General features: G+C 47.9%; 1 protein-coding gene across 2 annotated transcripts in view; it reads left to right on the top strand.

Moving 5' to 3' along the window:
- The first annotated feature begins 3,115 nt into the window (after nt 1-3,115).
- klhdc3 (kelch domain containing 3) overlaps nt 3,116-25,865 on the top strand; it is a 34,892-nt gene continuing 12,142 nt past the window's right edge. Inside the window, exons 1-8 of one of the 2 annotated variants that reach the window (XM_084451709.1) lie at nt 3,116-3,166; nt 5,068-5,316; nt 7,174-7,350; nt 7,789-7,904; nt 8,108-8,179; nt 9,686-9,899; nt 11,537-11,623; nt 13,479-13,587. In XM_084451709.1, coding sequence (XP_084307835.1) covers nt 5,163-5,316; nt 7,174-7,350; nt 7,789-7,904; nt 8,108-8,179; nt 9,686-9,899; nt 11,537-11,623; nt 13,479-13,587 — 929 coding nt within the window. In that variant the 5' untranslated portion in view covers nt 3,116-3,166; nt 5,068-5,162. Of the gene's footprint in view, nt 3,167-4,980; nt 5,317-7,173; nt 7,351-7,788; nt 7,905-8,107; nt 8,180-9,685; nt 9,900-11,536; nt 11,624-13,478; nt 13,588-25,865 lie in introns of both variants that reach the window. The other variant, XM_084451710.1, reaches the window with a different exon arrangement.

The raw sequence follows: 25,865 nt of genomic DNA, 5'->3' as shown, positions 1-25,865 counted from the left end.
CAAAAACGCTCTGGATTTTTATACTCATTGGGCAAGGGAAAGGTTAACCAGATTGACCATACGCAAGGAAGGCTATATATTCTTCTCTGCCACAAAGCATTGCAAAGCTCTTCCATCACTGGGCATGGCCTGCCCAAGCATCCAGAACAACTGTTGGGTTTTGCAGTTGTTATTGACTTGCATAGTTATGCTGCAGTTGGACAACTCCTGTTCCCTGTGTCAGGCCCTGGGGCAGGCAGACACACACCACATGTGTTGGCTTTAAACTGGGTAAAACACACCACTAAGCAAATGTGTCAAAGTATGTCTCAGCAGTGTCTGGCGGTGACGCAATGTGTGCAAATGCTGACAGGTGGTGTTGAATGCCTGACTTTTTAGACCAATCAGAAGTGATGGTGCCAACCAGTCAGTGATGGTCAACAACTGTGCTCCCATGCCTGGGGCCGAGCCCTCTTCTTTGTGCTTTTCCAGTAATGTGAAAATTATAAACTTGGATAAGCCTCTGTCTGATAACATTCAAAAACCTCCATAGGGAGTGTTGTTGGCATGTTAGACATCGGTCGAGGTCGGAGGGCATTCTGGAGAAAATGCTACTGACCCTCAGGACAAGCAGCAAAACGGACTTTTGCAGGACTTTTTTTCCTTTTATTTTGGTAATGATCATTTTGAAATGATGGTCAGTTATCATATCAATGATGGTCATTATCTTTATACTGCAAAACATTATATCCACAATGTGATTTACATGGTCTTGTATTAGCACTGTCCTGTCTCGTCTCTGCCCCGTCGTCTCAATGCTATGCATCTCGCCCGAAAGCAAATTCCTAGAACGTTGTAAAACTACATGGCAATAAACGATTCTCATTCTGATAAAACAATTAACACTTAACACTCAGGTTGCCCTAATGAAGGGTTTACGGTTTATAGATACAACAGGTGAAGTGTGTGACTGTCATGTCCCCTGGCAGCCAAAAGGTGACCTTGAAGATTCTGTATGAATCGTACAGCTTCCTTTTCAGAGAGATCCTTCTTCGTGGTCCTGGACTGAAGAACAGGGAACTGCTGGGAGGGTGCTCCGAGGGGCAGTCATAGGGCAGCTGTCGTTTGGGTAGTCAGGACCAACACAATCTAGCCATTGTGCATGCCCTGCAGCTGGCACACAGAGATGGAATGCCTCCACACAGTGAATCAATCAAAGCCTCTCCTAAGTGAACCCGACCTGGACGGATCCTATACAGGCAGATCCAGGGACAGCTGCTGCAAGGCTTGAACGTCAGCTGCTCCACTCAGGACGCACTCTCCCTCAATCTCACGCCCATGGCCTCCTAACCTGCTTGTAAACCGCACCATCAACAGGGCCAGTATTTACACAACCAGCAGTGATATAGACATGCGGAACACTTAACCCCCCCGATATCCTCATATTTACAATACCCCCCCCCCCCCCTCCTCCCTTCACCCCAGCAATTTAAACCTTCAGAATGTGAAAATTGTTACCCAAGTTTATGAGCAGGTGCTTTATTTTTATTTGTTGACTACTTAAATATCCATTTAAATAAAACACCGCCTCCTTTATGCATCGGAATAGGGTACATATTGCGCAACTACGGAAATATATGCAAATCACCATAAAATGCCACTGATTGACCTAAATGACGATCAGTGGAAAGATCCAAAATCATTAACCCATTAAGGGCTGGATGTGATTAAGTGTGAGTAAGTGTTCCCTTAATTTTTTGAGCAGTATATATATACTAATGTATATACATATAGTAGCATATACTATATACATATGTAGTATATGCTTAGTGTTTTAATAGTTTTCTATTATTGGTGCCAGCTGGGTAAACATACAATTAACAAGATTAAATGTTTTTAATGGGCCTACACATATTGTATAACATCGGCTGTTTTACTATAGCTACATAAGAACTATCATTTGTATGCCCACTGCTCCTGGCTGCCCAGGGGGGAAGACAGCTTGGACGGGAAAATTCAGAGGACAAATTCCACCGGTGACCCCTGATTGCATGTGTGTGTGTGTTGTGTGATGTGTCGCCGTTCACGCATGTAGGCTTGTGTGTCACTTGCCGTAATGATTAAAGACCTCTCGAGGTCCTGTAAGGGTAAGAGTTTTTGTAAATAAAGAACTGTTATCATGTGTTCTTTACTGATTCTCTGATGAGCCAAAGAAAATCCTTCTAAATGTTTCAAATTGCGTTTGCTTTTCCTGGGGTCAAATAGACCGCAAAGAACACCAATGCGTACAAATGTGTAGCCTACAGGACATTGAAAACATGCCATCATGTTAATTTTATGTTTACCCAGTTGTCCCCATTAGGAAAAATCATTAAATATGAAGCCAACAAAAAGTATGTCAATTATTTATTTAAACATTAAATGGGGTCAAAATGATCCCAATGATAATAGGAGGGTTGGCAATAGTAGGTCTACACTTAAGAAAACAAGATGGCCCAAACTATCAGAAAATGGTTGAAAACCCAAGCTGGATGACATGAATGATGGTTTGTTACTTTGAATGGTTTCTGGTTTTAGTATAGGCTACCAACCTACCAATAGTGCTCCTCTCAAGTAATACGGGGTTCGCTTTAATTGTCTATCAAGAGAGAATTAAATGAAACTAGACAGTTTCTGCGGTAGGCATAACCTGACACTACTATCTCTACACGCGTGTGTAGATTTCTCGTTTGATCTGACCACGATTTACTGATGTAGTGGTGCTGAGCAGACAGAGGTAGTTTAACAAGCTTACATTGAAACAGTTTAACAAGCTTACATTGAAACATGCTGCCCTCTTCTGGCCGTTCTACAGAACTCCTTCGGGCAATCGCCAGCGTACAAAACGTGTGGACCCTACAGACCGCTCAATAAGTTATTTAAACGATCTTGCCTGGCGTGTAATTCTGTCATGAACAAAGTTGCTGTGATATACATACATTTGCGTTTGATATTAAAAAAGATACGAATATGTATTCATCATAATTACCGTAGTTTATGTTTGCACAGTCGATTTTTGTCCATTGGTGTTTTTGTTTGCCAGAACGTGGATGTTTGTAAACTCTCGCCGTTCATCGTAAACAATACGTCACGAGGGCCGCGAAGGGAGTGGATCGCGCAGTCTCGCTTGATTTGTCTCGCTTCCAAGGTAACGCTGTTGTTTTTGAGTAAATGAAGGCTCTTGTGGATATTGATAAGAAAAGGTGTGATATAGCTACTTAGTGTTGGTTGTCATCTAACGACGATTGCTAGCTCGCATTAATTTAGCCGTTAGCCAGCTTGTTCACATATCTGGCACATATGGTTAACTCGTTTAGGGTGACCTGGTACCCGTCGGTTCATTGGGTGACTGATCGGTTTAATCTTAATCTGCAAACATTTTATTTGAAGGTCATAACTTGTGCTCTTGAAAGAAGTAGGAGCTAGATGCATCATGAGTGTTTATTTTCACCATTACCAAACGTTAGATGCGACGTACTGCTGTATGGTTGTAATCGAGCTACCCTCTCCGCCCGTATTGGATTTGCAAGTCATGTGACCTGACTTCGTTACGGTGAACGTAAACCGAGGTATGCACTACTACCTTGCTAGCGTAAACTAGCTGGCTAGCTATCGAGCTGGCTACTGACTAGCTAGGTGGGTTTCTGGCAACCAAATGATTCTGTAGCTCTCCGAATAAGTCCGCTAGAGCTAGCCTAGCTAGCTAAGAGCAGCATGTTGACAAGCTCCTCCAGTGAATGAAATCAGAGCATTGGGTTGAGAACCAGACAGGCAGGGCGGACATACAAATGAGCTAGCTAGCCCCTGTAGTTACCTAGCTTGCTAGCCAGCTAGCCTGGTATCCTGCTTTGGCAGATACTTACAGGTAGCTAGCGAGCTCTTGTGTTAATGATGTGCGGAAGGCTGTGTGTGCTTTAAATAGAGGGGTCTGCATAAGTCCTCCGAGGGTTTATTTTTAAGAGCAAACTGAAGGTCGGAGGTCTCTGTAACAGCTAGCTAGCACTAGCACAGAGGAGTTTATCTTTGGTATTTGTCTGTGGTAGCAAGCTAGCCTCGCTAGCTAGCCTATACCTGTGGGCTGTCAGGTCCCCATTAGAACATGACAGCTTTATTAAAGTCATTTTATTTAGCTACATGTTGTCTTTTGAACTAGCCTGCCTGCTAGCTACATATTTTGCGAATGTAGCTACATATGTAGCGAAACACGACCATAACCCATTTCTTCAAATGTCATTAGGATATCAAGTTATCTAAGTACCCTACACTTTATGTGGTCAGTTTTTTAAAACTCCTATCTATAAGAGCAGGGAGCTGCTAGTGTTCGGAGGGGAGTTGCTTCTCTCAGCCTGGGTAGATTTGTCTTACAATACGGCAGGAAACTATGCAAAATATCTGAGAGAAGTAGCCTATATCTTTTGATTTCCTCCCCACTTTGGTAGGATGAAGGAAAATGCATATGTTCTTGGTTCAAGGAGTGAAAATCCCTCTCCTCTCCAGGTCCCTGGTCCGATTTGCAATCTTCATTGCATATTGTAGATTGTATTTCATCCCCATCAAGCAACCAAGGAACAGTTCTGACAGATAGCGATCATCAGTGACCACGGAACTTGAGGACCTTTTGAAATTTGAAACTTTTTTCACACTGAGAAACTAGCCTGCAACAAGCTAGGCCTTCACTGTTCTCTTTCATTGTAGGATCTCTAACCCTGTTTATTTTTTATAAAGTTCTAGGTTTATGTTTTTCATGTGACACTATTTTTAGGGATGTTGTAACAAGGGAAGGGGGCAGGGATAAGGTAGAATGGGAAGCCAAAGAGGGGTATAGTAGGTGTAGACCAAGCTTGGGAGCCTCTTAAAATACCCTCCCAGCTCAGATAATGCAGCTGGGTTTTAAGAGCTGTCAACAAGTCGAGGGCAGAGTTGACCCGAGCCACAGTGGACTAACCGTGCCCCCCTCTGCAGACATCCTATCTCTCAGATGCCCTTCTAGCCGCTCTCCCTCCACACGGCTGATCTGACCTCCGCTCCTAACCCGCTTTCGGGTCCCAGGTCTCGGTGGTGGCGTCGCCTGGATGGGGTCCGAGCCGACGACGCGGGAGTGATGGTCTAGAGACGGACTGCTGGGGGAGGTGCTTGCGCGGGGAATGTTGCGCTGGACGGTGCACCTGGAAGGAGGGCCGCGGAGAGTCAACCATGCAGCGGTGGCCGTGGGCCACAAGGTGTACTCCTTCGGGGGCTACTGCTCCGGGGAGGACTACGAGACGCTGCGGCAGATCGACGTGCACGTCTTCAACACAGGTGAGTGGGATTCTCTCTCTCTCTCTCTCTCTCTCGGCCGTCCTCGGACCAACCCTCCGTCGGCGCTTCCGGTCACCCCCGATCCTCCGCACGTCCGGCTAGCTCTCCAGTAGGAACGATAGGGAATGATGCGGTCGAAAGAGATCACGGGAGATCTCTGATATGTCTGTGCGTTAAGAAAGCATCGTGGTGTCTGTATGTTTTTTTTATGTATGTACACATTGTGTTCTCTGTATTTTGTCCAGTACTCAGTTGTTATAGCACTGCCTTTCATACAGTTTAAGACCTCTCTCAAAAGGTCTGTGTTCAGGGCGAACGCTTATAGCCCCATCATACCCCCTGTCACGATGACATTGAATGTTGTAAAGCATGATCGGATCAGCCAGAAGAAAAGGCAGTTTAACCTCCACCACATTGAACACGTCTCGGCCATCTGTTCTAACCTCGCTCTGCCACTCTCCCAGGTGTTTTTGGAGCACAGGTGTTCAGGCTAGGCGTGGTCCGCCTCCTTGAAGAGGCAGATATGCCGTTTGTTTTGTAACACTAACCTGTTTTTCACCTCGGTGTGACGGAAGGCCACACAGCTTCGTCTCAGGAAGTTATTTTTTTCTGTCTTTTTATTGCTTCCAGTTCCTTCAGCAGCTCAAGCCTGCCATCTCAACGCTGGGTATCTGGAAATGGAATATTTGTCATATTGGGAGCTCAGGAATGGGAACATCTGGATATGCAGTGTGTTAGGACAACGTATATTGATGATATTCAGAACATACAAATACACCGAGTCCTAACGCACTGCATACTGATATGTTCCCATTCCTGAGTTCAGATATGCTCCGGATATGACAAATATCCAATTTGGATATTCCTGGATACAGACCCTTTTCGCCCAGTGCAACGGTGTCATGATACTGCTGTGTCTATGGAGACCTGTAGCCGGAAGCTCCCTGTTTAGAGTCTGCCCTGAAAGAGTCTGTAGTCTGGCGTGGTGTGGTGGAGATGCTGTTCCTTGGTTGTAATGCAATAGCCTTAGCTGAGCTCCTTTTATGCCAATTGGTTAAATGAGCCTGCTCACTGATGTCTGTGCAGTGTGTTCATATGAAAGGACCTTGATGATTCATTCATTCTTTATCCAGGAAGTCTCATTGAGATTAAAATCTCTTTTGCAAAAGAGACCTGGGATGAGAGGATGATGATGGTGGTGGTGGTGGTGGTGGTTGTGTGTGTTTGTGTGTGTGTGTGTGTGTGTGTGTCTGTGTGTGTGTTTTTTTCTTCCTTCAACACTCTCCTCCGACTCACACATTCAGTATGCCTCTAATAAAGCTCTTTGTGATGTGTTTGGTCATAGACCTTATAGACCTTAAGAGACTCCATGTGCTGATTTTGAATCTCGAAGCAATTTAGCCAGCATTGTTTACATACTATTTTATTATTCTCTTTGCTGTTGACGGGTTTTCCATTACTCCAGTAATGAGTCTGGTCCCAGCATGCGCTACCAGGTTATCTGACTGCTTTCTATGTGACAGAAGAGGCCAGGCCTGCTGGGCTTCCTCCCAGGCTGCTTGTGTAGGCTGATGTCACTCACATCCTCATACGAAAGCCTATAGCCTTTTTATTGCTGGTTTATTAGGGTTAAATGTGTGTCTGAAATGTGATTTATTTTGCTCGGCGAGCACGAATTAAACATTATCTTTCCACACACAGGCTTGCATTTTGCGGGCTAATGAAATGCTGCTTACATTAACGAGTCTGTTTATTATTTCCCATAAATTATATGATGAAACTTTAATATGAGGCTTTTGACTTTGAAAGTCTTAAATGTGTCCCCCTCCACTCCCTCTACCTTTTCCCCACCCTCAGTGTCTCTGCGCTGGATGAAGCTGCCTCCGGTGAGGACGGGAGGGAGGGAGCACGCGCGGGAGGTGCCCTACATGCGCTACGGACACACGGCCGTGCTGCTGGAAGACACCATATACATCTGGGGGGGCCGCAATGACACGGAGGGGGCCTGCAATGTGCTTTATGCCTTTGACGTCAGTGAGTCCACCCGCCCCCCACCCCCCCCACCCCTCCCATGCATCTAGTGCATTTTTGGTTTCTCTGCTCTGCTTTTTGGTCGGGCGCTTCGTTTCGCAGCTGGAGGTGCGCGCAGTGCTCACCGCACCCGTTCGCGGCGCCCTGCGAGACGAAACCTTGACAGCAACCGCCGCGTACGGCCGGGGTGCTCCTCTTCCCATAGCTGTGGTCACACCAGAGCTCTTCTCTTTCCATGCAAGAGCATGCTCAACCTTCACACTCGGGAGACCAGTAACGACTCTCTGAGTCCTTTAAGCATCAAACAGCGATGGCGCCCTCTGTTGCTTCCTCATGCTGCGTTAAAGCTCTTCATGCTTAACGACGATACGACACAGGAAGTCTAGCGAGCGCCGTGGCGACAGCGTCCCTGTGTTTTGACGTGCACTCTCGTCCCCTCAGGCAGCCACCGGTGGTTCACGCCCAAGGTCTCGGGGACAGTCCCGGGGGCCAGGGACGGCCACTCCGCCTGCGTCCTGGGGAAGGCCATGTACATCTTTGGGGGATATGAGCAGCTGGTGAGTCCAGGCGAAGCTACCCTAACGCCACATATCCGTAAAATAGTCACGGTTTATACAGCCCCAATAAAACGGTGCTGGGTGAAAGATTTGAATAAAGAAAGATGATTATGTTCTCCATATTGTAGGTCCCCTAACCATCATTAGTAGTCATGTGACTCCCAACCGTGGTCTGATGAGATCTCCTCTCTCCCACCTTCCAGGCTGACTGCTTCTCCAACGACATCCACAAGCTTGACACCACCACCATGGCCTGGTCGCTAGTCAATGCCAGAGTGAGTTGTGACTGTCGTTAACACATTATTTGAAGGGGTGTGCAAAAGACCGACATAACACTGTCGTGACACTGTCATAACCCTGACATGACGCATGAAGAGATTTTATAATATGGAAAATACGTCATTGTGAACGTGCACCTAAAACAACCTTAATCATCACGCAAATGCGACCAAGTTCAATTTTAACTTGCACGCTCAAAAAATAATGGGCGCATATGCATTCATTTTGGCTGAAGGAAAGATGAGAGGATAAGATTGAAAGACCGGGGTGTTACAGTATGTTGCAGTGCAGTGTTGGGAGTGATTGGAGGTGATGTTAGTGTCCTTTGGGCTCGTTGGCATCACAAGGTAAGAGCAGTGCACAGTGGGCGTACCAGAGAGGCACTTCACCCTCTGTTAATGCAGTTCTCTGGGCCGCAGCCAAGCGCTAAGAGCCTTGGTGGGGGGGGTTAATGCCTTACCCTGTGACTTTGCAGTTCGCCCTATGATATTCTACACTACTGCGTCCACTGGGCAGGTTTTCTGTAGAGGAATGTAGTAGGGTCATAGTGTAGGAGTATAGTGTACATAAATAGGATTTATTTCTGTGTTATTTGCGATGCAGCCACAGACAGTGGGGGCTCGCCTCAGTGGTCCAGAGCTTTTTTAGTTCCCCATCGTCCAGAGGCAGCAGATTACCATGGCGATTGGCTGTTGTTTGGGCGGATTTAACTGTGCACGTGAGTGGACTGCGTAACAGCTATGCTGTTTTTTGTTTTGTACTGGAGTGACGCTCCCCTGATACAGTCTGCTCTTCAGAACAGGTGCGGCAGGGTAGGTTTGCTTGAGGAACCTGTTCCTGGGTTTCCTCATTGGAGCAGTGGAAACTGTTTGGAATCCAGTCTGAGCTGTTGAGTCATTCCAGTGGGCCACTCACTTTAAGAGCACACTAGAGAACTTTACCAGGGCCACCTAAATGTGCTGATAACTGGGTCTTCAAAGTCCCGGTGCACTGTTCTGTACCCTTGTTGTTTTCAGTTTGCAGCATTTCATCCTGCGTAGCATGGCTTGCGTTTGGCTCCACTAGAGGGCGCTGTGTACCTGTAGGATGCCACCACTGGCTGACAGACTAGGCCTTGGCCAGCTATTTTTCAGTTTGCTGCTGAATATAACTATATAATATATAACAATATAATAAGCAGTCTTATGCAATAAAGTCTCGTAAGGCAAACAGTCCTTTACCCACATGTTTATACACACTCAATGTTATGGATTTAGTTGAGGGATTATTTAGTGGCTTTGGCTGAGCGGTGTACCGATACATATTAGGCTCAGGAGATTGAGCAGTTTGTGTGGATTTATTTGGCCATTGCTGCTCTGGTGGTGGTGGTGGGGGGGGGGGGGTTGTGGGGGCACAGAGGGGGTCAAGCTGGGCTCAGAGTTTTCTGTGTGGAAATGTGCTAGCATGTTAGCCTGTGTTAGCCCACAGAGTTTCTCATGTCTGTGTGTTCGCTCTCCGCCCAGGGTACCCCGGCCCGCTGGAGGGACTTTCACTCAGCCACCATCATCGGGACGAAGATGTTTGTATTCGGGGGGCGAGCCGACCGCTTCGGACCCTTCCACTCCAACAACGAGATCTACTGCAACAAGATCAAAGTGTTTGATACCGAGACCAACTGCTGGCTCAACACCCCCACCGCACAGCTACAGCCGGATGGGCGCCGGAGTCACTCCGCCTGTGAGGGACACACACACACACACACACACACACACACACACACACACACACACACGCGCTATTGCTATTTCATGCTCACTTAAGCTTTTTTGCTCTCTGACTGAGCTTGGCAGAGAGAGCCCATTGCATTTCTCACCCTTTTAATTTTCTCTGTTGTCTAATGGGATAGTTTAGCTTTTTTGGCTGTAGACTGGCCACTTATTCAGAGGAAGCTTTAATAGATTCATTCGTAAGAGGAGAAACAGTCTCTCCTGTCTGAATTTCCAGCTTTCTTACTTTCATCATGCAATTACATATAGCAGTATAGCGTGACCTTTCGATTTCCTTCAGACATGTGGCATGTTTATGTGCGTGTGGCATGTTTCCGTGGCGTGTTTCCGTGCGTGTTGAGCCCCCGGAGGTCGTGAACCCATGGAGGATTTTTAAAGGACCATACCGGTCTAAATATGATTTGATCTCTTAAAACTATCACTCAACGTATATCACATTACCACAATCCATTTTCCAAAGTAAAGCTCATGTTAAAAGATTTTACTTACTTTTCAAAATGTACGCAATGTGATGGCTTCAAAACCCATTTTTAAATCCTGTAGCTCCCTCGTTGCGCTGACAATCTCGCCCCGTTTAGTTTCAAATAACTTTCAGTAGTTATTAGTTATGTACATGCACTATATATATATATATATATATATATATATATATATATATATATATATATGGCTAGATTCTGGGGCGGGGTGGGGGAGCATGGGTGTGTTATGTACAGTGTTGGGCTCGTTACTCAAAAAATGTAATATATTACTTATTACTCATTACCCTTTTAAAAAGTAATATCGTTACTTTACTTATTACTCCCAGCCAAAAGTAACTAGTTACTTATGTAATATATTACTTTCCATATTGACTACCTTTTGCAGCGTGCTCATCACGATCCGGTTCTCTTTCCACCAACTTCATGTTGCTGTGTTGGCGTAGCAAATGTTTCAGGAGATTTGAGGTGGTGTTTCTGGCACAAGAAAGAGTCTTAGTAGAACTTACACACAGTTTACACTTGACAACATTCTTGTTGTCTTTCAGTTCCAGGAAATCGAAATAGTGTGCGTATTTCCAGCCATGGAATGTTAACGTCGTCATGTTCAAATAGCTCCGCTCGCTCGCTGCTTGCCTGGTAATGTGACGGGACATGATATGAGCGGAACGTTCTTCAATCTGAAATCAAAACTTTATTTCACCCTTTGTAAAACGAAAATAAATAAACAGAGCAGGCCTATGACAAAAGTAATGCAGTAGCGAGCTTTCTGGGGGCAAGTAACTGTAATATTATTACTGAAATGTGATTAGTAACTCGCTACACCCCTCGTTACTGGAAAAAGTAATATTATTACTGTAGCGCGTTACTAATAACGCGTTACTGCCCAACACTGGTTATGTACACCCTATAATAAATAATCCCGGTGGTGAGATATACTGTCATCTGCATTTATAGAGATATATTGAGATATATTGTCTTCTGCATAGTTGGTTTACTGTAGGTCACAGGGAAACAGTGCCATTATCTGCTCCCGAGGACTTGATTATGGATTTATAAAACGTATAAAAGAGTTTTTGATATAGTTCTCTTTATTTCTCTCTCTCAGTTTCCTACAATGGAGAGTTGTACATATTTGGAGGCTACAATGCCCGTCTGGACCGCCACTTCAACGACCTCTGGAAGTTCAACCCAGGTGATTCACCAGCACCTCTCACTGGCACGCCTCCCAGGGGGACAGCCCCCCCCGCTGGGGTCTCAACACAGCTGAGCACAGGGAACACAGCCAGCACCTCTCACTGGCACGCCTCCCAGGGGGACAGCCCCCCCGCTGGGGTCTCAACAAAGCTGAGCACAGGGAACACAGCCAGCACCTCTCACTGGCACGCCTCCCAGGGGGACAGCCCCCCCGCTGGGGTCTCAACACAGCTGAGCACAGGGAACACAGCCAGCCTCCTCTGACTGGCGGAAGTTGCTTGTTTGTCGGTTGTTTGTTTGGTGCATCTTATTTTGCCGTCTCGGCCCAGTTTCTGTGGCTCTCCTGGGAAGAGAGACCTGCAGACTAACCCCCCCCCCCCCCAAAGCAGTAGCGCCTGTCATGGCGCTCATAACTCTGACTGACTGCTCTGTGTGGCTGGGCCGGGGATGGGCTGCAGATGTCTTGAAGCCGATATTCTCCATGGGATCTTCCCCACCTACCTAGTGCAAAGTCACAACGCTGACTCCTAAGCAACCTAATATACTGTAGCCTACATTTTTACATTACATTGCAGTCATTTAGCAGCCGCTTTCATCCAAAGCGACTTACAATAATTGCACTCAACGTAGGAAGTCAGTGTACTACTACTCGCCAGAACTCACAAGTGCATCTCCTTTCTAAAACAAGTGACTAAGAGCATAATCTGGCGCTAAAGCCAACGTGCAGAGAGTAGCAAAGTTCCATGTCCTCCTTCCAAATCCTCTCCTGTGTTTTCCACAGTAAGACCTGTGGTGATGTGGAAGGCGATGAGACGATGGTAGAACCGATAGACTATGGTTCTGTTCTCAGCCCCTCACTAGAACGCTGCTCTGGAAACAAGCACGGTGTGGAGGAGGATGTGTAGGGAGAACCAGCCTATGAACAGTGCTTCAGCTTGAGAAGCCCAGGAACCCTCAGGTTGAGGAGATGGTAGTTTTTTTTTTTTTTAAACTTCTGCACTCTCAAAGCTGGCCACTAGATGGCTGCCTCCTAGTCATCTTTCATGCCTGTCTTATGTCCCTGCAAGGATTGAATGGTCCGTTGCCATGGAGACACAGCGATGCCGTGGGTGAATGCGTGGGGCACTGTATTGCGTCCATATATGGATGGATGGATGGAGCGAACGTCGACGCGCTCGAAGTGCAAAGTTTTGTTTTTTTGCCTACAGCTCTCCTTCCCTCCCTCTTTCTCTCTCTCTCTCTCCCTCTCTCTCGCCCTCTCTCTCGCCCTCTCTCTCTCTCTCTCTCTCTCTCTCTCCCTCCCTCCCTCCACTCCTCTCCCAGTGCATTTGTGTCTGCACTAAATATAGAGAGGATCTGAATGGAACAGAAACACAATGTAGAGGGGAGCAGGTTTACGTAACGCTAACTGGCCGGGGAGATTCTGCAGCGATGACACAGCTGGCCAGCTTGGCCAGGAGATGTAACATTACGTTGGCTTAAATGGAGGCTATTTACAGGCTAGGGGCCACTACAAGTTTTATTTATAGACACTTCTTACCGAGGAGAAGTGTTGTGTTTGTGCCCTGAGAGAACGGTCTGTCTCTGACGAGCCAGCATACCATTACTTGCTGTGTTACTTTTGTCCCTGTTTAGATAAATATTGATTGGTTGTCTACTGTTAAACATGCCTGTACGCTCTCATTATGTTAATGTAGGTTTCTGTGTGTGCGTGCGCGTGTGTGCGTGTGTGTGTGTGCGCGTGTGTGCGCGTGCGTGTGCGTGCGTGTGCGCGTGTGTGTGCACGTGTTTGTGTGTGTGTGTGTGTTTGTGTGTGTGTGTGTGCGTGTGCGTGCGTGTGTGTGTGTACACAGAGGCGTTCTCCTGGAGGAAGGTGGAGCCACGCGGTAAAGGGCCGTGTCCGAGGCGGAGACAGTGCTGTTGCATGGTGGGGGATCGCATCATCCTTTTTGGGGGAACCAGGTAAGATCGTACCAGTGTAAAAAAAAGAAAGAAATAAAACAAAAGAGAAATTTATTTGATTATCACCTATATTGATGTTCAAAGTGCAACATTTCTTGTAAGCGTAAGAGTCATGTGTAAATTGTGGGTAGCATGCAAGCCTGTGTATTGATATCTGAAGTGCCTGCCTTCAAGACAGACAAAGTGCTTAAACAAGCGGAGTCTCCCAGTGGCTTAAACTCCTAAATTGAGACTAATAAGACTAGGCTGTTATCTGTGGTTATTGGTCCGCTGGGGGCCGTGTGATAGCCCCCTCCTGGCTGGCTGGCTGGTGCTGGCGGGGGGGTTGGGGGGGGGGTCTATTGACTACTGATAGACCAGTAGCTGGTAGCTGGTAGGCAGTGTAACGAGGGGCCTAACAGCGTTGGCATGGGCCCGGGGTGGCTCCAGGGACCTGGTGCGGTCTTATCTGGAGCAGGGCCGTGCTATCAGCCCAACCCCACTGGGACAGCCTGATAGCAGCGCAGGGGACGGGAGGGAGGCAGGAGGCTGGGGATAAGAGTCTCTGGGAGCCCCACTGCGTCTTCGGGACCCCCCCCCCCCCCCCCTGAGGTCCCCCGGTACCCCTGGCTGTTGGATTAGACCAGCTGTCTAGCGCTCCGCTGCCCACTGCTACATACAGTAGCAAGCAAGGTGCAACACACCCTAATAAACACAACGCAATGTACCCTCATCTTAAATTTCCTACGGTAGGAGGAGTATTTATGTATCGAATCAAACTTTATTTATATAGCTCATACCTATCTATCCTTACACACACACACACACACACACACACACACACACACACACACACACACACACACACACACACACACACACACACACACACACACACACAACCAGTGGAGCTGCTCTGTACAGCCACATCGCCCCAGCGGAACACATTACAGAGATGATAGTTTACTGTTTGTGAATTCTGCGAGTTTGCTTCTTTTAGGAGCTTCTTTCTTTCACGGGAGGTGTAAAACTAAAGAGTGAAGTAGGACATAAGGTGTGCATCCGGAAAGTATTCACACCCCTTCAGCTTTTCCAAATTTTGTTATGTTACACCCTTATTCCAAAATGGATTAAATTAACTTTTTTCTCATCAATCTACGCACAATACCCAATAATGACAAAGTGAAAAAAGTAGGAATTTTTGCACATGTATTAAAAATAAAAAGACTGAAACATCACGTACATAAGTATTCACACCCTTTATTTAGTACTTTGTTGAGGCTCCTTTGGCAGTGAGTACAGCCTCAAGCCTTCTTAGGTATGATGCTACTTTGCACACCTGTATTTTGGGTATTTTTCCCATTCTTCTCTGCAGATCCTCACAAGCTCTGTCAGGTTAGATGGGGAGAATAGCTGTACAGCTATTTTCTGGTCTTTCCTGAGATGTTTAATCAGGTTCAAGTCTGCGCTCTGGCTGGGCCGCTCAAGGACATTCACAGACTTGTCCCAAAGCCACTCCTTTCTTATCTTGACTGTGTGCTTCGGGTCGTTGTCATGTTGGAAGGTGAATCTTTGCCCCAGTCTGAAGTCCAGAGCGCTCTGGAGCAGGTTTTTTATCAAGGATCTCTCTGTACATTGCTGCATTCATCTTTCCCTTTATCTGGACTAGTCGCCCAGTTTCTGCTGCTGAAAAACATCCACACAGCATGATGCTGCTACCACCATGCTTCACCGTAGGGATGGTATTAGCCAGGTGATGAACGGTACCTGGTTTCCTCCAGACGTGACGCTTGGCATTCAGGAGTTCAATCTTGGTTTCAACAGACCAGAGAATTTTGTTTCTCATGGTCTTGAGAGTCATGTAGGTGCCTTTTGGCAAACTCCTAGCAGGCTGTCATGTGTCTTTTACTGAGGAGAGGCTTCCATCTGGCCACTCTACCATAAAGGCCTGATTGGTGGAGTGCTGCAGAGATGGTTGTTCTTCTGGAAGGTTCTTCCATCCTCACAGAGGAACACTGGGGCTCTGTCAGAGTGACCATCGGGTTCTTGGTCACCTCCCTGACCAAGGCCCTTCTCCTTGTCCTGGTGGTTCCAAACATCTTCCATTTACGAATGATGGAGACCACCGAGCTCTTCAGGACCTTCAATGCTGCAGAAATATTTGCTCTTTTGATCTGTGTCTTGATACAATGCTGTCTTGGAGGTAAACAGACAATTCCTTTGATTGCATGGCTTGGTTTCTGCTCTGACAGACTCAACTGTGGGACCTTATATACAGACCTGCAAACTTGTCACCTTTTGGCTACAGTCACCTTTTTTATGTTAACCATGGTAGTTTCAGTGAATCTAGAGGGTTTAAGTTTTGTATGTCGTCACCTTTTTCACTACTCCAGAGTTTGCAGGTCTGTATATAGATATGTCTGTGCCTTTCAAAATCATGTCCAATCAATTGAATTTGCCACAAGTGGTCTAAGTTGTAGAAACATCTCAAGGATGATCAGTGGAAACAGGATGCACCTGAGCTCAATTTTGAGTGTCATAGCAAATGGAGTGAATACTTATGTATGTGATATTTTAGTTTGTAATTTTTAATACATTCGCAAAAAAAATCCTCAAAAGGTTTTTTCCACTGTCATTATGGGGTATTGTGTGTAGAGTGATGAGGGGGAAAAAATAATGTAATCCATTTTGGAATAAGGCTGTATACAGTACATAACATGCTGTATCTGTACATAACAAAATGTGGAAAAAGTGAAAAAGGGGGTGTGAATACTTTCCGGATGCACTGTAGATTGGTCGGAGACCGGTGTCGGAGTCGAGGACAGGTTTGTTTGTAGAAGCGGAGAGCAAAGCGGTGTGCTTATGTAATGAAAAAAGGGCTACGCCATGTTTGGACTTCCCCCTGGGATTAGGCCAGGATTCTCTTTCAGGAGTCCTGATTTCCTGTGCCAGGGGAGATCGGGCGGGGAGGCGAGCGTCTTAGGATGGAGGAAATAGAACCCCCCCATCCCCCCATCTCAGTCATGATGACCTGGGTGGTAGAGAGGGGCTATTTCTCTCTCTCTCACACACACACACACACACACACACACACACACACACACACACACCGGCATAGGAGAATGGCTGGGTTTGATTGGTGTGTGTGTGTGTGTGTGTGGGTGTGTGGGTGTGTGGGGCGGTCGTGTCCAGCGGTGCGTCCGTCGCTGGGCGGCCCTGTGCGCCGGCCTGTTGGGCGGTTGTTTCCAGTTACTGTACAAATTGGAGCATGATCCCCACAAGCCCCCAGCGAGGCGGCCACACAGACACTCCGTGGGCCGGGACCAGCCTGGTTCTGCTTTCTGTTGACATGGGGGTCAGTTAAGCCCCGCGCAAACAGGAACTCCCATAAACACACAAACATAAACACACACACACACAAACATACACGCGCACACACACACACACAGCCTGGGCCAAGGACCTTGTCAACACATGGGTTTATTTACTTTCTTACCCTCTTATTTGGACAGAGAGAAGTGAAAGTGTGGCCTGAGTCCTTCCTGTATCTGTACATTAGATTTCTCTGGTACTGAGAGTAGTCGAGTAGTCTTCCTCCCTAAATCGGAGCACATCATAAAGTGCACAAGGGGTGTTTTTCTTGACGCCAGCGTTTCTATCCACGCGTTTGGATTGCCACCTCCGGCTGTAGCCAATCAGAGCTCGCTCCCCTGGTGTTTGTTTTCCTACGGCTTAACGACTTAGAGAGTAATTAACAAGGCTAAGGAGTTATTTGTATCCGTCTCAATGAAATTGACAAACGTCTGCGGAGGCTATCATGAATTACTCGGCAGCGGACACCTTGCTTGTGTTTTTTGTGCGTGTCCTCGTTCAGGGGGGATGGACGGGTGTTTCCTCATTCGGGGGGGTCGGAAACAACGTCCAGATTTACGACCCGCCCCGTGTTTTAGTTTTTTTCCCCGGACGGGTTTTTCGGACTGATCCAAAACAGAACCCCTCCGCTGATATTTATTCCCACTTTATGATATTTACTTAAACCGCAGGAATTTGTTGAGCAATAATTTATTGCTTTAGTGAAGCACAATAAAACTATCAAGGTCCTGGGCCCGCTGTGTTCAAAGGGGTCATAGTTGGGAGTGGACTGAGCACGACGTGGGGTGGGAAAACTCACACTCAATATGAACATTACTGCAATAGAGGCGCAATGGCATTACATTCTCTCTCTCTCTCTCTCTCTCTCTCTCTCTCTCTGTCTCTCTCTCTCTCTCTGTCTCTCTCTCTCTCTCTCTCTGTCTGTCTCTCTCTCTCTCTCTCTGTCTCTCTCTCTGTCTCTGTCTGTCTCTCTCTCTGTCTCTCTCTGTCTGTCTCTCTCTCTCTGTCTCTCTCTATCTTTCTCTCTCTCTCTCTCTCTGTCTCTCTCTCTGTCTCTCTCTATCTTTCTCTCTCTCTCTCTCGCTCTCTCTCTCTCACATCTCTAACCCTAAACCCATTCAGACATAGGATTCCCATTAAATTCCTGGGAATTTACCTGTTAGGGGACATGTATTAACGGGATTTCGCAGGAAATCGGCACAGCCAATTTCTTGTGTCGAGACCTAGTATAATTCCTTGGAATCTGTCAGGAAGGGTGTGTTGTGAACAGAAGCCGTTACATTACCGGGTAGGTCAGTCTGGCGAAAAACACAAAACACTGGATTTCAGGCGCCACTAGAAGTTTCAAAATTCACCCAAAGGAAAATTTATATTTTCATCATTTTAACTTGAGTGAAATAGTTAGGGCTGTCAAAAACTAAAGAAAATGCTGGTCAACTGACAGCCTACAACATTCTTTTCCGACCGAAGGTTTTGGGCATCTTGTCAACTTTTGTTATTGTTTAACTTAACTTTTGTTATTCGGCATGAATGGCATTAATTATTCATTCTATTATTTTATTAGGATACATTAATTTAGTATTTTTTTATGTAGGCCTAGGCCCACTAGGCTGGTTCCACTCCGATCTAAAGTTTGCCTATACCCTGAAAATGAAGCCCTTTTCAGGCCGATCCATCCATCCAAATGATGATTTAATTGCATGCATTGTCCATTAGGTACACAATTTAATTTGATAATAATAACTGTCTTTATTGTGGGCCTAGTACGTAATAATCCAAATTTAAAAAAAGCATTTATGCACCTGATAAGGGCAAATACGCTCGGCATTTATCCCTCTCCGCATTGCAAAATGTAGCCTTTTAAGGTCTTGATCTTAAAAAGCAACAAAAACAAAATTGTAAGAATAATAATAGCCTATGGATTTTTTCTTCGACTGACTTGGTTCATCTGGGTGTCTGTCGCTGGACGGTGCCTTGCATGTTCTCTCTCGGGATTGGCATGTTTGAAAAGACGCAACACTGGAATGTCGTGGCATTTTCATATGTATGAATGGATAAAATCAGTTGTGGCCCCAGGTATGATTTCACAGTAATGTACAGGGAACTATGTGTGTAAGGGCTACTATATCTGTCTGTCTCTCTCTCTCTCCCCCTCTCTCTGTCTTTCTCTATCTGAAAGAGTGTGTAAGAATGTATTGGATATTTTATAATGCTGGACATTTAAGTAGTTGTTCACTATCTTTGATGCAAACGTTTGAAACACCAGTATGTAAGTGGTCTGATTATGCCATGATTTAGTGCAGGAGTTTATCTGGTGGGTGTGTGCGCGTGTGTGCGCGTGTGTGTGTGCGCGCGTGTGCGCGTGTGTGCGCGTGTGTGTGTGTGTGTGTGAGAGAGAGACAGACTGGGTGTTGGTGGCAGTCTATTCAACACCACTTACACCAGTGTAAACAGGCCTGAGAGGCGCAAAATTCAGAGAGGCGGAGAGGCGCAAAATTCTGTCACTTCTCTGATTTATGACCTACGGGAGGGACTCCTCTCACGGACCAGCGACACCCGATCTGCCACACCGACCCCCCCCCCCACCCTCTGCTACATTCATCTACCACACTGACCCCCCCCCCCCCCCCCACCCTCTGCTACATTCATCTACCACACCGACCCCCTGCACCCTCTGCTACATTCATCTGCTCGCTGGGCCACGACCAGGCTTCACTGGCCAGCTCTGACCCGCCACCCCGGACACCCCCCAACATCCACTGACCAGCAGAGACCCCCGGACACCCCCCAACATCCACTGACCAGCAGCGACCCCAGACACCCCCCAACATCCACTGACCAGCAGAGACCCCCAGACCACCCCCAACATCCACTGACCAGCAGAGACCCCCGGACACCCCTCAACATCCACTGACCAGCAGAGACCCCCAGACACCCCCCAACATCCACTGACCAGCAGAGACCCCCAGACACCCCCCAACATCCACTGACCAGCAGAGACCCCCGGACACCCCTCAACATCCACTGACCAGCAGAGACCCCCAGACACCCCCCAACATCCACTGACCAGCAGAGCCCCTTTTCACCACCCAGCATTACATTAGCCATTTAGCAGACGCTTTTATCCAAAGCGATTTATAATAATTGTATTTAATGTAGGAAGTCAGTGTACTCCTCAGTGCCAGAACTCACAAGTTTGTTTTGTCAGTGAGGAAAGGGTGAATCCTCCTGATGTTGTAGAGCAGGAATCTGCAAGAGCGTGTAACGGATGTGATATGTGCGGAGAACGACAGTTGGTCATCCAGGGTCACCGCCAAGATTCCTCGCAGTCCGCGTCGGCATCACCACTGTGTCTTCAATGGTGATGGCCAGGTCCCGGTGTGGGCAGCCCTTCCCCAGGAGGAGCAGCAGCTCAGTCTTGTCCAGGTTGAGCTTGAGGTGATGTGTCACCATCCACTCCGAGATGTCAGCCAAGCACCCGGCTATGCGTGCCTCCACTGACCGGCAGAGACCACGGACACACCAGCCAACATTCACTGACCAGAGGAGATAGCGCTCCTCTCACACTGACCGGTCCCCAGTTGCTGCGCTCTCCAGCATCGCTACCGTCTGACTCCACGCCACCACCACCACCACCACCACCACCACCACCATCATCATCACCACCACCACCATCATCACCACCACCATCATCATCACCACCACCATCATCATCACCACCACCACCACCACCATCATCACTACCATCATCATCACCATCACCACTACCATCATCATCACCATCATCATCACCACCACCACCACCACCATCATCACTACCATCATCATCACCATCACCACCGCCATCATCTTCACCACCGCCACCACCATCACTACCATCATCACCACCACCACCATCATCATCATCATCATCACCACCACCACCACCGTCATCATCACCACCACCACCATCACCACCATCACCATCATCATCACCATTATCACCACCACCACCATCATCACCACCACCACCGCCACCACCACCATCATCACCACCGCCACCACCATCATCATCACCACCCCCACCATCATCATCACCATCATCATCACCACCACCACCATCATCATCATCACCACCACCACCATCATCATCACCATCATCACCACCACCATCATCATCATCACCACCACCACCACCACCATCATCGCCACCACCACCATCACCATCATCGCCACCACCACCACCACCATCATCATCACCACCACCACCATCATCATCATCACCATCATCGCCACCACCATCATCATCGCCATCACCATCACCACCACCATCTTCATCATCACCACCACCACCATCATCATCACCATCATCACCGCCACCACCATCACCGCCACCACCATCACCACCACCACCACCATCATCACCATCACCATCATCGCCACCACCACCATCATCATCACCACCACCACCATCACCACCACCCTCACCATCATCGCCACCACCACCATCACCACCGTCGTCATCATCATCACCACCACCATCATCGCCACCACCACCATCTTCACCACCACCACCATCTTCACCACCACCACCATCACCACCCCTCACTGCTGGCCCTGTCCAGTACCTGCTGTACCTGTGAAGCACCACCCTGACACCAGGCGTGCATGTGCGTGCGTGTAAGTGTGTGTGTGAGAGAGTGAGTCACCAGTCCAGGCAGACCGCAGGGGGGTCCCGCTTTTGGCAGCTGCCGGCGTCTGTGTACGGCCGTGTGCACACCGGTCAGGGACCCCACGTCGGGATAAACCTGGAAGCGTCCCAAGGTTGGGAACAGGCCTTCCTCTGAGGGACAGGATGTGACCAAGAAGGTGACAGATTGGCATGCTGGGTGAGGACAGCTTGGATTCAGCGATCGGCCGATTAAAAAGTGCCTTGCTCTGTTGTGTGTGTTTGCGCGCAGTTATTTAATTATTTACGTTACTACTACTTCCTCTCGTCTCCTCTCTTTGACGGTTGGTTGCCATGACAACCGGCAAAGGTGATGTCAGTCACAGAGGTCCTCTGGTCTGAGCCAACCGGGTCATGTGTTCTGCTGTATTAAACCTAACCTGGTTTCAGACATCAAATGGTGAAGCCACACTGTGTGCTACAGTATATTATCACTGGCTAACACATTACATAACACATTATGTAGCACTGCTGCATAGTGAATTGAATTTATCTCTGCTTGTCTACCCATGTTGGCTGCTCCCAGATTGCTGAAATAAAACGGTTGTCAGTTCAAGATAGAATCAGTCATGTGAAGTTGGGTCTTTCCAAGTATTTTTTTTATTAAATAATGTTCAACTTGTCAGGGAGACTCATGGTTATGCCACTAGAGCCAGTGGAAGAGATATGGTCCCCAGTAGTTTTAAGAATGCAAAAAACACCTTTTTGTACTCAGCAGCTATAGAATGGAACTGCTTACCGTCCCATATTAAAGACATTGTCACGACTAGCCATTTCAAATGAACAGTGATGGGATGACTGCTGAGCAGCTCAACCATGTAGTAAGGGAAGCAGTATCCTTTGTATTGTAGGTTGCTGTGTCATACTGTGTGTCGTTAGTGTCATACGTGTTTACATGGGAATGTATGAATTCTGTGTGCTATGACAGACGAGGACCACAATGGAAATACCCGTAAATCACAGACTTTATTGCGTATAATTTATTGAGGTAATACTTGATGCTTGTGGCAAAATAGGCTTTTAAACCTGTGTTATTTCAACGTCTGCGAAATAAATAAATCCATTCATTCACTCCTTTGAGGTGGCGACGTGAAACACAGAAACCTGAGTGTTAAGCACTCGAGTGGCACAACAGCAGGGGGGAAGCTGACGCATGGCCCTGGATCCCCTCCCCCCCCCCCCCCCCCCCCCCCTCTCTCTCTCTCTCTCTGTCTCTGTCTCTCTGTCTCTCGTGCTCTCTCTGTCTCTCGCTCTCTGTCTCTCTCTCTCTTTCTGTCTCTGTCTCTCTCTCTCTCTCTCTCTCTCTCTGTCTGTCTCTCTCTCTCTCTCTGAGTGTGCTGATTCATCGCCAGATGCAGAGGGCCCTTCACTGGGCTTCCATTGCCTCATGTGCTGTTAGTTAGCTATGCTAAAGTGACCTTTAGGTCTGAATGAGGGCCTCTTTGATGTACAGTAGTCTCTCTGGGGCCCAGATGTAACCAGATGAGGGCTTCATCTAGCTGATTGCATTGTCAGGGCAAAAATGGAGTCTTTGGAGCTTCATTCTCTGGCATTACGCAGAGGTTTTGAACAACCTAAAATAGGACGACATGACAATGAATCACTTCCCTCACACATGGCATTCACTGCTGTCATTCACTGCTGTCATTGTGTTTAGCCTGATGGGAGCAGACTGGCAGAGTATGAATGGAGCTGTGTGTGTGTGTGTGTCAGTGTCAGGTGTGTGAATGTGTGTGTGTTGTGTGTCAGTGTCAGGTGTGTGAATGTGTGTGTGTTGTGTGTCAGTGTCAGGTGTGTGAATGTGTGTGTGTGTGTGTTAGTGCAAACGCCTTGCAAAGTCCTGTTCTGTCTCTGCTGTCATAGACAGCCCTCATATACAGTATGGAGGAGATGCCGCTACTTGTACCATTGAAGAATGTGTGTAATAAACCTATACCACTGGTCCATGACCCTGTGAATGTATATTAAATGCACCTTCAGTATTTGTGTACCTGTGTATTTTTCCTCTGTGTGGACATGTGCGTGTGTGTATGCATGGGTACTTGTGTGTGTGGCTGTGTGTGAGACTTATGACTCATTGCCCCTCCCATTGAGCTGACGTCAGTATAGCACACATGCTGGATCTGGCCTCTCCACCCGGCACTATGCGTCCCTTATCGGCGGAGGCTCGGATTATAGTTCACTTATGGGTTTTATTCAGCCTAGTTGCCCCTATGGCTCAAAAAGCATGGTTGCTCAGGGGGCATTGTCGCTTTATGATTATTTTTGGAGTCTTATGCTTCGGGGTTCTGTTCACATCTAAAATTGTGGGGGGGAATTATACAAGTCGAGCTTCTCTTTCAGCCATTTGAACTAAATAGGTGTATGCATATATCGGACAGAGAGAAATATAAATGATGTGATTACATGTGAAGTGTCAGATCTTGTCTGTGTAAGGCCTTACCTCCCGGAGAGAGGTTTACTGAATGAGGGGAGGATTTGGGGGATGACGAGGGGGAGAAGACGAGGGATTGGAGGGGGTATAGACTCAAGAGTTCAGCCGAGGACCACAGAGGAAGTAATCTCCCAGGTAGCCAAAACATCCCAGCCGTGGGCCCTCCCCTCCCTGTGTAATCCCCAGTACCGCAGCAGCAGATCGGCGTGATGTTGAGTCAGAGTGGAGCCTCACCCCTCTGACCGGCAGGCACGCCTGGCATCCAGATACAGGACGGCCCCCCGCGGAGCCCGGGGCCGGGTTAGCGGATCAGGGAGGTCACGGTGTGTTGGTGCCTCCATATCACCGACCCGGCTCTGCGCCGCCTTATCAGTGGCCAGTAGGCCTCGTGTCAGGGGCCCAGCTGGGCAGAGCGCGGCCCCATTATCCCTGTGTTTAACACGGGGGTTCAGAGGCCAGACTAAACCCGTCACACAGACACAACTATGTCGTCTACCTGTAGTTGCTAATGCTTGTTTTCAAATGTCTGTGTCAAACGCCAGCCTTGCCTGGCTGTTAAGCTCGGTCATTTGTCTGGCCTTGTCGTGGAGGAGAATGCATTTTTAATGACACACACACACACACACACACACACACACACACACACACACACACACACACACTGTCAGTCGTCCACAAGGGTCAGAGGGCAGCCTGCAGAAGTTTCCTTGTATGCGTGTGTGTGTGTGTGTGTGTGTTGGGGAGGGCCTGAGGAATAACCCTGTCAAACAGCAGAGATGACCCTGACAGGACGCGGGGCATCCCGCACGTGGCGGTCCGATAACTCACGGCAGCGCAGACAGACACTCTGATTTACTCTTCAGACTCCTGATAGTATTTCAGCTGCATCCTAACCCTCCTTAACCCACCAACAGGTTTGTATACATGAAGTGTCGTAAGGGCTGAGTGTTACGGACGCTTAAATAAACAGCTGCGTTCTGGTGGTGACACTGTGATACCGTTGTCCACTGTGCTGGCTGACATGTCCACATATATGAGGCTAGTTTTCTTGCCCCGTTCGATTTACCCCTCAGCAACCAGAGCACTGATGAAAGTGAGATTGTCGGCTCTAGCGTATGTCGTCTCTAGTGTGTCGTCTCTAGCGTGTGTCCGTTTGACAGGTTTGAGACCCCTCTCGGACCTTCTTCCCTAGAACAGGGAGAGGCCATGACGCTAGGAAATGTGCGTTAATTACCGACGACCCGCACATGCCGGCCGCAGTGGACGCTCCAGAGGAGCGCAGGGGGCGCGTGGTAGAGGCGCAGGCATGGTTCAAACCAAGTATACCCTGGGCTTTAGACTGATGGACCCAAGGGACTGGGGAAGTGGAGCTTTTTTTTGCGACTACTCTACAAAAATAAACAGGCCGCAAATGAGAACTGTGGGTGACTTGAAAGATCATGGCCAATAAAACGGATCCTGAATCTTATGATCTTGAATAGAGCCGGGCTTCCTAACCAGCCCCTTGCGCGAGTGGAGGTTGTGAGGAGACGTGAGGAGATCGTATGTCAGGTGGGAAGGACTGGCGGAGGGCAGAGAGGAGTAGCATACCTTCAAGATGGAGGCTGCGGCCTACTCGACCGGCACACAGGCTGGGTATCCACTGAATATGGAAAGCCCATGTCTGACAAGTGGAAAGTGTTTGACTCCAGGTTCTTTTGTGTCCGTTTCCTGCTGCGCGGCCGACCTTGGAGCTCGTCGTAAGAGCTACAGATGAACGGCGGAGCTGCATGTGGAGGAAGTGGA

The sequence above is a fragment of the Borostomias antarcticus genome (assembly GCF_949987555.1).
Source record: "Borostomias antarcticus genome assembly, chromosome: 2".
NCBI classification, from domain to species: Eukaryota; Metazoa; Chordata; class Actinopteri; order Stomiiformes; family Stomiidae; genus Borostomias; species Borostomias antarcticus.
The sequence above is the reverse complement of the archived record's forward strand: the minus strand, read 5'-3'. Positions and strand labels throughout refer to the sequence as shown.